This window comes from Lonchura striata, chromosome Z, assembly GCF_046129695.1.
Source record: "Lonchura striata isolate bLonStr1 chromosome Z, bLonStr1.mat, whole genome shotgun sequence".
NCBI lineage: Eukaryota > Metazoa > Chordata > Aves > Passeriformes > Estrildidae > Lonchura > Lonchura striata.
In genome coordinates, this window is record NC_134642.1 from 10,188,594 (window position 1) to 10,201,892 (window position 13,299).

General features: G+C 38.6%; 1 protein-coding gene across 1 annotated transcript in view; it reads right to left on the minus strand.

Moving 5' to 3' along the window:
• The window catches only part of LRRC2 (leucine rich repeat containing 2), a 75,581-nt gene that overhangs the window by 39,821 nt on the left and 22,461 nt on the right, over positions 1-13,299 (minus strand). The window contains exon 4 of the mRNA XM_021534705.2: positions 1,407-1,563. Within this exon, the coding sequence (XP_021390380.2) occupies positions 1,407-1,563 (157 nt within the window). The remainder of the gene's footprint in view (positions 1-1,406; positions 1,564-13,299) is intronic.

The following is a 13,299-nucleotide window of genomic DNA, read 5'->3' on the forward strand; positions in this document are numbered from 1 at the left end:
AACTCACTGACCTATCTCAGTTCTGCAGTCAAAGTCCTGATAAAACCGTGTTCATTTTATATCCATTATCTCCTGCTTGGGTCTTGTTTATGATCTGTTAGTGAGTTTAGATGCCAGACTGAAACCATAATATAGATCTCAATGTCCATGTAAAATTTTCTTTCTAAAATACAGTGCTAGTAAATAAACCAAAAGCATGAGTGTTACTTGACTAATACAATACTAAAAGAGTGGACAGCTCTCACTTAGATTTCTGTGTTTCAGGATTTTTTCCTGTTTTTCCTAGTTAAACTTTTGATATCAAGGGAAATGGAGGCTTTAGTCTTTAAGCTGTTATCTCTTAGTGTACATAAGGAATGACACTCATGGGAAAAGCTTAGATCTACTGTATTTAAAATCAAAGGCTGAGGTATTAGGATAGCTAGGTGTATGAGCACGACACTGGCAAGCCCATAATGGGTCCAGTTTCTTCAGCTCTCAAACATGCTACCTGTTACAGCTATATTTTTTCCTTGTAAGAGCAGTAAATCCCTCTCAGTACCAATACAATCTGTCAAACAAGCTTTTCTATTGTAAGACCTAAAACCATAGGAGAGGTAAGCATTAGAATCATTGTTATGTAGCTTAAAATGGCAAGTGGCAAACTATTTAAGCATTGAGAATTTTTTTTTAAAACTTATAACATCAGGTTGAGTACATTTAGATTAGATATCACAAAGAAATTCTTCATTGTAAGGGTGTTGAGGCACTGGTACAGGCTGCCTAGAAAAGTAGGGGAAGAACCATCCCTGGAAACATTTAAGGCTGGGTTGGAAGGGGCTCTGACCAGCCTGGTCTAATAAGTGTCCCTGCCCACAGCAGAGGGGTTGGAACTAGAAGACCTTTAAGGTCCCTTCCAATTCAAATTTTTCTATTAATCCATTACACTATGATATATCTCTTTAATAAATTAAGATAATTACTGAACTCTTAAAAAAAAATAAAATGCATCTTTTTTGCAGAGTTGTATTTTTTGTTCCTTTTCCCCTACAATCTTTTGTTTCAATTAATCCTGTTTGAGACTTAAAATTCTGTAATATTTCTATTTTTCTTTATCTGTAAGGAATATAAAACACCACCTGTTCCCAGAAACAACTCTTCATCTACTTGAATACAAGCAATAATTGCCTTATAATCAGATAACAAAAATGTGCTAACTTTTTCCCATACTATATTCATGGTTCTCAATACAATTTGGCAAGTATAATTAAAGCCAGAGAGATATAAAAATGTAGTGGGGACTGTTCAGTGTAAACAAGGAAGACAATTATCCATAGATTAACAAGAATATCCATGGATGCTCATTTCCCCTGCAGTAGAGTTAAATGGTATGAGTATAAATATCTGAATATCTTGGACCAACTCACCAATCTCTGCTGGAAGATTGTTGATTTGATTTTTTGACAATTCCAGTACTCTCAGATCTTGAAATAGTGCCAGGTAGGCAGGAATGGTTTGTATTAATGTATTGTACACATGCCATTCTTTCAGATAGGTCTGCTCTTTCAGAGAATCTGGAAGTTCCTGTAAATGAAATAAGAACAGATAAATAGAAAACATGAACTTAGAATTTTGTTATTCTGTTTTCAAATAGGGAGAAAAATGCACTTTGCTTTAATTATCTTGATGTAGAATAGTAGTTTGATAAAGCCTTACAGAAGCTGTCTGCTTTTAAGGACCACTGCAGCTGTCTTCATCACATATTCATTTTTTTAGCTCCTAATGCAATTATTAGCTCTAAAACAGAAACCTATCTGAAGAACTCAATCTGTTTGGTGTCTCACACATTTCTGTTTTCCAGATGGAGAATTTCTTTAAAACACATTTCAGTGCCTTAATTCACACATCAAGATGTAGTAAAACACAGCACAGAACAGAAGAGTGCATAGAGAATATCTAAATAGGGTTTGCTAAAAAAAAAGAAGGTGTCATTTTGTTCTGAATGCCTGCCAATGTTTCAAAACTTGTTTTCCAAGAGGGAACAGAAACCATTTCAAATACTATACACATATATCACCTGACTTAAATTCCTAAGTTATTGCAGCAATGTTCAAAAAAATTTAGAGGATTTCCTTTGAAAGAATAAAATTTATTTTAAAATCATAAAACAAAATTGAATTTTAAATCAGCCCACATTTGCAAGTAATTTTTTATCTAGTCATGCAGAATACTTTGCTTTCAAAATTCAAAATAATTTTTAAATTTCCTGTAATTTCTGAGTTATTCTCAGATTATTCTGTTTAACAAAAGTCTTCAATACATGATGAAACTTAAATTTATAAAGCCTTCCATTTTTACAAAATTTCTTTAATTAATTGGCATTCACTTCAAATGTACATGTCTTTGTTTGAATTATGTCACCAAATCCTTTGAGCTAGAAACAGACAAAAATAAATTTAAAGAGTTGAAGGTCAGATCATTTAAACTCCACTTTCTTAAGTATCTCATTATTAACCAGTCTGTCCTAGGTTTTATAACACTGTACACTGGTAACATGTGGAATAAAGAATCTGGAAGAGGTTCTGCCACTACCTTTGCTTTGTAAGATGTGAGAGTTTCAACTTTTGATTATTTTATAATTTTCAGATTTGTTTCCCATGCATGAAAAATATGACACAGTAGGAATTACTGGGTTTTTTTATTGAAATTATATTTCCCTTTTTTTTTTTTTTCCTAGATTTCATAGATCTCCCAAGACATTTGTAGGAATTATGCATTTGAATTTTTTTTATTAATGCTGAGCTTCTGGATTAGCAATAGTGCTACTTAACTCTTAATTAAATTTAAACATCTAACTAATTATAGATATAGTGGACTTGACCAGAAAACATTTTTTTGTTGTTATTGCTTCTCATTTCAGTTCATTTCAAATTTACATATGCAAACATAAAATCTATGCTTTATTGTTCTGCCTTGCTACCTTCCCTTCCATATTTGATACAGATAATTTCATTTCTTACTTCTCTTTCCGATTAGGTGTATGCATGTATTGCATTGTGATATATCTTCTATATTTGTCAGTTTATGACGATTAAAAAATAAAATTCCTCAAATGCCTCAGGGCTGGTAGTGAGAAATCTCTCCAACTTTGTGGAATTAGTTACTATTTCTCATCTTCAGTGCTGCACATTCTTTGCAGCAAAATAAAATAAGAGAGGACAACAGCAAATACAATTAGCACTCTCTTTCCTATCTTTAAAGAGTGGAAAATTCAGCACAGAGGGGATAGTATTTAGCTAGAGTGTTATAGATATCTCTGTAGGGAAGAACCAGAGAGAGAGAGATGAATAATCTTATTGGAGGGGAAAAGATGTCTATATTAACAGACACTATTTTCCACTCTATTTCTCCACAGTGCAGGTCAGTCTCTGCTTTTCTATTGACCTAATGTTTTTTTTTGAGCTTTATTTCCACAACACACCATCTCCAGGTCATTAGTGGCAAACACAGCCCTTTCTCCTCTGAAGCCAATAGCCATGCTCTTTTCCCACACTGAGTGGAGAAGAAATAATTCTCCTTGATACATTGAAAACAATGCAGCATGCAAGGCTCTCTACCAGATCAAGATCAAGCTCATTCACCATTTTAGAAAAATTAAGCCCAAATACAAAAAATATTTGTTTATTATTAATGTATATTTTTTTTAAAATCATTATGTCTGTGTTAAAACTTGTTTAGAGCACCTGTGATATTCCTGTGCAGCAACAGAAATATATTTAGACACGACTACAAAAGAATGGAAGTACATTCCATTCTTCTACCATCTGCCAACTTGCTTTCCTTTCTTGCAAACATTTCTTTATATCATATAATGCAAGAATGCAAATACTTTGCAACTGTGAAAAATGTGCTTTTTCAATATTTTCCATTTTAAAATGCATTTATGTTTGTGTCACTGAAACATTAACTGATGTGATATTTTGCTTCATTACAAACAAGATAAGAATGGGAACTGAAACTTCCACAAGCTTTATGTTTGCTTTACTCTCTGATTCTCTTGTTTTCTTTTGTAATCTTCTGCTGCCATGCTAAAGCTGGCAGCCTGCTGATAAATTGCTGCATGAAGACTGACACTGGGAGGATAGCCAGTCTTTTGCCTTTTACACAAAACAATACCTCAAACTTGTTTGATTTTTGAAAGAGAAAAAAGTTTTAAAAGGAAATAAATAACAAATATACAACCATTGCTGATTATAATATCTCTAATTAGGAGAGAATTCACCTGCTAGACATGAGCTTGAACTAAAATTGTCATCAAAGCCCTAAGAAGTTTAAGTTTGGCTTATTTTCCAGCTCTATACTTTTATCTGTAATGGGCCAAAATAAAATTTTGGATCCAAATCTTCCACTTGTCTAAAAAAATTTGAAGCCAGTTCCAGGCACTCCCTGCCACAGGTCCCCAGCACACACAGGCACTGTCCTCATGTCCTTCCTGTTGTCCCAAAACAATTGTATGTTTTCTTTAACCCAGTGTGTAAAAGGCAAGTTCACACAAGCACTCTTTGATTAATTTACAGTTCTGCACAGAAAGGGTTGCTGAGTGGCAAGCTCTAAACATTAACAGGGCAATTGAACAAGTAGTTTATCCTTCTGACATTTGGACATCACTCCCCAACCACTGGCTGCCTGGGGTGATGGCACCCCAAGCAGCTGAAGGGAGGCAGGGCTGAGCTCAGCAGGGCCACAGGCACTGGGGCTGTGAGGGAGAGGATGGTTTAGGTCAGCTGGAGCTTCTGCGTGGAGTGTGCAGGGTCTGCCTTATGCAGAGATCTCTGATCTCTGTCCATGGAAAAAGAGTTTTCAATCTTACAGGATGAATTATAAGCTCTGAGTGTTTGATATAAGTAATAATAAGTGTGGCACAGGTGCAAAAGTAGAATTTTAGGATTCTAGATAAAGGGTTCAAAGGGGGCAAGATGGAGGAAATTGGGCATGCCTTGTCCTTTTTCTTCTTCTTCATGGCCTCCATGTTTCACTGTAGTGTTGGCATTTTTCTATTGACAGTGTAGGCTGGGGACACACTGTCTATCTATCACACAGGTGATAGATATTGGCACATTACTGTAAATATAGCACACATAGTTTCTGGTATATAATGTTTGTAACATCCCACTGAGGGCAGAGCCCCGCACGCTGCCCTGCAGGACAGACCTGTGGCAGGGCAGAACATGTTAGAGATAAGCAAGAATAAACCTTGAAAACAGCACAGATGAATTATGGCTTCTTCTTTGGCAACGGGGCTGAAAGACAGAGACTTTCTACAATCTCGGGATCATTTAAATATCACAGATTCCAACACCTAGAGACCAGTGTTACACAGGGCCACACCCTGACCCTGAGGTTACTTAAAGAGCCCTGAAACCTGGAGTGCCCAGTCGCAGGAGAGCACTTTTCTCAGGAGGTAACATCTCTCCTGGATGCCTCAGTGGCAGAGGCTGCCAAAGAGGCAGAGGGTGAAGGACTGGGGGGATGGGACCACCAACTCCTTTTCCTCCTCCTCCTCCTCCTCCTCCTCCTCTTCCTCCTCTTCATCTTCCTCCTCCTGCCCACAGGTGGGCTACATGCAGCCATATGTGGAGCCTTCCTGCTCTGAGGAGGCTGTAATCTGATTTTAAGAGTCCTCCCATAGGACACCTGATAAAACCCCATGGCCCTGGGTCTGATCTCTCTGCTCTCGGCTCTGGGCTCTCTGGGCTTTGCCCAGGCTCCCAGACTTCTGCCCCTCTGCTCCCCTTGGCATATGGGGAATAAAATGGACTCCCCAGCTAAACAACATAGACCCATCTCGTCTGTTTTCCCTGTCGCCATTGTGGCCTCCCTGCATCACAAAACCAAAAAAGAGAAGCCTCCCCCGCCCCTCACACATCAGGCATGGTCAGAATACTGAGGTTTTAAGAATGGAGTATCCCACCTCAGTAGCCCACCTCTAAGCAGTAGAGAAATGAGCCCAATTTGGACCCTGTTTTATGAGCCCCCCTGGATGGCTGAAATGATGGGTATGTACAGCACCATCCAGAGCAGCAGACAGAGAGAGTCAGGAATCTGCAATCCGCAGGCCCTGCTGGTCATGCCCCAGCTCCTCCACATCAAGCCAGGGGAAGACCATGTCCTCAGCAGGCAGCAAGGGGCACCTCTGTCAGCAACAGCAATGGGGGCAGAGGCCATAGCTGAGAGGGAGAAATACTTGGAAGATAACAGAGAACATGAGCTGTCCCAGGAAGAGGACAGAACAGACAAAAATTGGAGTACTGAGGAAGAGAGTCTTTCCATGCCCTTTTCACATGAGGCAAAGGAAGAGCACTGGAATAGCCAACTACCCACACCCACAAGCACCAAATTGGATCTGCCGAGGTGGGTCCATAACAGGCCTTCCTATGGCCTGGATCTGCTGTCTGGCTTGGATGAAGACATGGATTGCGAGGAAGAATGTTTTTTCAACCTTGAAGGCAATGACATGTGGGACATGAGGGAAAGAATCCCTTCCAATGAAAACACTTTCTGGGAGGAAGAGTTGGTGGCATGAACTAGGAAGTCATTTGAGCATATCCTACGCATGTCTGCACCTACAGCTATCCGCATGCAACAGGCCTCCCTTTTCAGAAGGACACTTAGTGCTCTGTGCAAATTGTTCAGGTGCCCTGGCATCACAGAACAGCCAGAGCTATAATGTCCCTCTGCCAGCATCAGGTGGATGGCAGCTGGCCCTAAGCCTGTGCAGAATCCCTGTAAGATCACAGAAGGTAAAGGGCTAATATGTATGTCTCAAACAACAATATACAGATGGATAGCTGAGGATCCAGCCAAGTATTTTGGTAATAAAAGACAAGAATTGTTGATAATAACCAAGGCTCTTTTGTAATTACATGCCGTGGGAAAGAAGAAAATGTGGCTGGAGAAGGCAGCCAGGCAGTAGGTTGTGCTGGCCCAGGTAGAGCAGTGCTTTTCCAGGACAAACATGCTTGTTGTAGCTTCCAGAGATAAGCACAGTGCAGTAGCACCTAAGCACACAAACAAGGCCAAGATGCAGCATTTGACTGTAGGGAGATATTAAGGCCACCCAAAACCCCAAAAGGCCTCCAAGAAATACATTTCCAGAAACATCTAGAAGAATGGACTGTTCATGACGACAAATGTGCGCAAGTGAGACACCTGTCTTCAGGGCAGGAAAACCTCTCTATAAAAATACCTCCAGTCAAGTCCAGAGGGAATTTCCCATGTGATATAAGCCTTGTGGGAAAAGGAGATAATTGCTTCCTCCTTGTAATTATTCTGTTTGGCCAGTTAAAAAGCCAAACAGAAAATGGGGATTGACCATGGATTATGGAAAATTAAATGCTAATGCTGCACCTTCAACAGCAGTAGTGCCTAATATTGCTAAGTTAATTGCCATAATACAGGAAGCTCATCCAAGTTTAGCTACCACCAGTGTGAAATATATGTACTTTATGGTTTCATTTCAGGAAAGCCATTGGAATTGTTTTGCTTTCACATGAAAGGAGAAGCAATACACTTTCACCAAATACTGCAGAGAGACTAGGACTCCTCCATGCTAGCACATTTTACCCTAGCCCAAAAATTATCTACAGTTCTAGTAGATGAGGGGATAATAATATATAGATGATGTATTGATTAGGGGTCCAGACACAGATAAAGTGGGAAATATTCAAAATTATGTTATTGAGAGCCTTGAAAATGTAGGGTTAAAGATCCCAGAGGATAAAATTCAGTATCCCGCTTCAGAGAAAAAAATCTTGGGAAGGGAGGTCTTGTTTATGTTCCCACTGAGATGTTAACCTCAGTGTAGCAAGTAAGTGTGCCACAAATAAAATAGGAGCAAGGCTACATAAGAAGCTCTGCCTATAGCCTGTCATCTCTGCACTTCTATCCCAATATGGTACCCTTTGACAAAGCACTGAAGGATGAACCTACTCCCAAGCACATTCTCCACAGGCCTAATTTGGGAGTTTTTCACCCTGTGGCTTGACTTTGGGCCCAGTTCCTGGAAATCAAAATGCGCTGGACCCATATCAAACAGGCAGTATTTGTGCAACCCCTGACACCCACTGCCTGTTAAAGATTATTTTGCTTCCATAGTGTCCCTAAATATATTTGTTGGACTATAATGACACCCGGATTTGCAAGATGAGGAACTGTCTTGTACCATTTGGTTTAGCTTTGAGATTTAAGATACACCTTATATAGTTATCAGACCACATCAAGGGCAGTAGAAAACATAACATGGCAAATGCATACATTAAGCAATTGACAAAGTACTCCTCTGGAGAACTGAAATTGCAAGTCCAACAGATATCAAAATAGGCTTTACAAGACCAATTACTTAAAGAACAATATGTATGTGGAATGCTCAATTTAGCCAACACGGAATGTTGTATAGCCATTCATTATGCCTCCACTTCCATTAAGGAAGTGTGAGCTAAGATGAAAGAAATAACTGGCTAAACTGCACAATTGTTTCAATCCATGAAGCCAAATGACTGGTTTAATGGTTGGAGCCCCATGTAGACCTCATGGTTGATGTCTACACTCTGATCATCAGAACTCCTTTGGGTGAGCTCATGGTTGCTGCAATGATGTTTGCAGTAACATTTGGAATTTGGAATGATGTTGTTATCAGGATTTTTTTTCTAAATAATTGGAATGGCAATTGTTTCATACATGATTTATTGCATTGTGCTTCAGCTTCATCCTTATCTTCTCCCTCTGTATGGTATGTTTGCATCATCACCATGGATGAAGACATGACCAAACACTATGACTATCAATCAAAATTTAAGTAAGGCAAGGCTTAATAACATTTGCAGCATATACTTTAAACAAGCCCCCACTGGTAGCTATCTTCTGCTTGAACTATATCCTCTTTATCTCATTCTGCCTCCTCCCCACCTCAGCCTTTTTTCCCCCCATACTTTTAATAAAGTTGTCACACAAAGTAAAATTGGTGTCCTACCAGCATTTGGTCTAATTTGCACCTTCATTTCAGCAGAGAAATTTAATATCAAATTGTAACAGTAATTTACTGATAAAACAGTGAGCTTTTTGGGATCCTCTGACTTTCGTCATTCCTTTCAGCCATGAGCATTTACAAATCTGTGGTGGGACATCACAGTCCCAAGGGAGCAGCGTGGGGGGCTTTTTTGTGGGCATGTCAATCAAACAGGATGATTTGCCAGCCCTGATCACTTGTGCTCACTGTTGCTTCATGAGAGAAAGAGGAGAGGAAGCAAGGCTTACGCCAACAGACAGAACAGGACGGCCCCCATGCTCCTCTTCTATGGGCCAAGCAGAGACCTGCCCGTAGCCTCTCCCATGCCTCTTGCACTCCAGCTCCTGGCTGACTGGAGCCCAGGAGCAAAGAGGGATTACACCCCAGCAGTGCCACCAGGCTATACATTCCCCAGGCATTTTGAGTCACTGGTTAGTCACTGGACTTGGCAGTGTTAGGTTAATGGCTGGAATCAATGAACGTAGATGTCTTTTCAAACCTTACTGATTTTATGATTCTATGAAATATAGTATGTAGTGGAACCACCTTTAATAATAAATGTGGTCATGACTGAGTCAGGAATGTCTTTTTCGGTTTGTTTGTTTTTTTTCTTTCCCCTCAGGGGAAATCTCTGTGGAAATCTCTGGAATTTATATAAGTGGAAGAAAGATTTTCCCTGTCCATTCAATGCAGCAATGCTTTTTGACCCTTTGTAGGAAATAAATACATCAGTGTAAGAAACAGTTGGGAATAACAAATAGAAATTTTCTGTTCTCAGTGAAAATACATATTATATTATAAGAATAAATACAAAAGTAGTAATTTGATGCCTTGTTTTGTGAGGAAATTAAATACAAGAAAATAATGATTTATGAGTAAAGAATTTTACCACCACTTACTTACTTGCACATCTGACATTAAAGTTTTTTAAAGTAGGTATGCATCCAAATCCTCTACTTAGGAAAAGCAGCATAGCCAAGAGCAGTTCTACTCTATTTGAGGAGCATCATCAGCTTTCCTCTGCCAATATTGATAACATAACATTTAAAAATTTGTTTATCCTGAATGTTTTGTGAAAAATATTTAAAATTCACTGATTCACTAGAGAATAAACATTCATTAATTAATAGCAGAAAGTAAACACTCAGAGGGGAAAAACAGAGTTAAAGTGATTTAATTTAAAAGTTTGTATGAATATTCATGGCATTATTTTGCCTCAGTTTCTAGTTCTAATGGTGCTGTTTCTCTGAAGAACTAATTTAATTGAGTAGATACATGTTTATGCGTACAGAGGTTCTCAAGTGTTGCATCAATTGGGCTTTTTTTCCCTAGGCATTCAATTCAAACACAAAATTCAAAGGTCCATAATCTATATATATATATACATATTTCACAGTGTGTTTGCCTGTAAAACTCCCAAAAAATAACTTTATTTTTCTGAAACACACCTTGGAAACCTGAAATTACTTGCAGCAGAACACACCATTCTCATGCTTTCGAAGTCCCAAGTGTTTTGCAAACACAGGAAGATTTAGGAGACTCACTGCTGGGGCAATATAACTGGATTCTGCCCCTTTTTTATTAAAAGAGAAAAAGAATAGAAAACCCATCCAATTTCATTCACAATATCAGATTGTGATTCTGTGATGATGAAACCAGACCATTTTTTACAGTATGTTCTTTTCTTTCCTAATTGCAAATACTGATTCATTACTATCCCCAGCTGGTAGAAATGCACACCCATGGGAGGTAGACAGTTGAGACACAGAACCACAGAATCACAGAATTAACTGGCTTGGAAAAGACCTTTGAGCCCATTGAGTCCAGGCTATGCCTAACACCACCTTTTCAAACCATGGTACCAAGTGCCACATCCACGCTTTTCTTAAATACCTTCAGGGACAGTGATTCCACAAATTTCCGGGGCAACCCATTCCAATGCCCAATCACTCTTCCTGTGAAGAATGTTTCCCTAGTGTCCAGCCTAAAATATTTGTCCAGCATGTAAAAGGGAGACAAGGACCCCTGAACCTTAAGGTTATTGTCAAACAGCCCCAGCCAGATGGAGCTTTGACTGACAAAGGTATAAATGTTATGTCATAAATGTAGCTATCAACCACTGCCCATAGGCTGAAGCTAACTACATGGACAGGCATGGTTAAACCACAACCCAAGTTACAAAATGTCTTTCAGATTCAGAGGGATTTGAATAAGGATCTGCATAAAGAGAAAACAATTTTTTCAGAATTCATATACTGTTAAATTAGGTTCAAGTCTCTTTAGCTACTACTTTGTGCCTACTTGCCTAACCTAATATTTTTTGTTTAAGTTTTACTTTCATGTGAGCTAAACAGAACACTGTGCCATTCACTCTTGCAATCTAACATTTTCTCCTTTTGTTTTCCTGGAATCAAAACAGTTTTCATTTCTGTACTTATCCCTTGCAAGGCAAGTCCAGTGCTAGCTGTATCATATTTTAGACTGTTATTCTTTCTTCTAAGAAAACATGATTTGTATTTGATTCTTCTTATTTCCAGTCTCTTTTCACTGATCTCACTGTCATTCTAGCTTTGTTAAAAGCACAAGCTTCACTGCTCCCTTATCTACTTTAACACTGTGTCATAATTCCTTGGCTTTAAATTCATAAATCACTCACTCCATTTTCTTCACAGAAATATATGCCTTTAAGGAGGCCCATAGTTGTGAACACTAAAAATGGAAATATATCAGAAGGTGTTAATGGCTAATTATTACAAAATTGTTAACCTTCTTTCCCTTACTATTTTGTTGCTGTCAAAGATCTCTAGCTTTTCTCAGATGTGTTAAAATAAATATTTTACAAGGAACAGTGGGTCTCCACCTAATAAAAATACGTTATCATATCAATGATATTTGAGAGGTGGGGAAAAAAGTGGCAGAAAGTCTCAAAGGAAGGAATTCCTTACAGGAATTCAAAAGATGTGATCTGCTCTGATTTTCACCTTTACTAAGGTTCTTAGAAGAGGGTCTGACATTATTTTCAAAAAGGCACGATCCAGATTATTTTCAAAATATTTACCCAAGTTATCCCAAACTCTCATGGCTGGGTGAATATAGTACTCTGGCTATGCAGGGTATCCTCAGAGATAAGGAGAGAACATGTTCTGCAGGTGCCAGATAGCCTCATGGGGCTTCTGCTGAAGAATGACCAAAGACAATGAATACATCCCTCAACTGCTTGGTTAATAGTTTGTCTGAATGAACTTAAGGGTCTTCTCCAGCCTTAGCAATTCTATGATTCCATTATACAGTGTTTTACAAATCCCTTTTTTAACCTCCTAGTCAACAATGAAGAATCAGTAACCCAGATGCTGTTATGAATATGGAGCACAAAGTAGCAGCTTCTTTCTAACCAGGATATATTTTTACCATCTAGACACCCTGAGCACTCTGACATTGATCCCTATGAAAAGGATGTGTTAAAGCCACATCCCTATGGTGGGGATTACTCCTCTGTGTGACTTAGCTTCCCAGCATCCATAAAAAGAAATGGTATAGCTCAGAACCAAGCCTTGTTCTCAAAATTAAACCTCTAAGTCACACCAACAACCTGCTCAGATTTAGCTATCAACTGCCTAGAGGATATATTACTGCTTCATAGATGAGAGAAAAGGGGAAACATAATAGAAATACTTATCAGCTAAAAGGAAGATAGAAGATTCAGCAGCTCATCCCCAAATGGATACTTTACAGGACCGTGCTATTTGCTGCTGCCAACGGTAAGTGGCCAGTCAACAGCAAATCCAGCTTGTTATGTGCCCATAAATCTGCACAGGTAATCCCAACTCTGACTTCTCCAAGTCCCTGAGTGCTTAATCACCGAAACTTTCAACTCATAGGTGTATTTGTGCGCAAAACACATAAAAAAAAAACTAAACCACAATTGACACCACAGCTCTCAGCTACAGACTTCTCTGAGAAAACTGTCATATGTCCACAGATTTTGTTCATGTGCAAGTTGTCAGACTGTGCAGCATTGTTTTTATAGTCTGAAAATTCATTTTTCTTAAGTGTGAATACTTTCATTTTGTGATAAAGTAACAGGAGAAGAGACTATAGCATCTGATTCTTTGTTTCAGAAGCAACAGTTCAGACTTTAAAAAGCAAAATAAGTGGTATGATTTATAGAAGGGACAAAAACTTTTAAAAATTTCTGCAGTAAGTGGATATACACTTCTTTCAGAATTTTCTCAAATGAGTTTTCACAATTTTAAAAT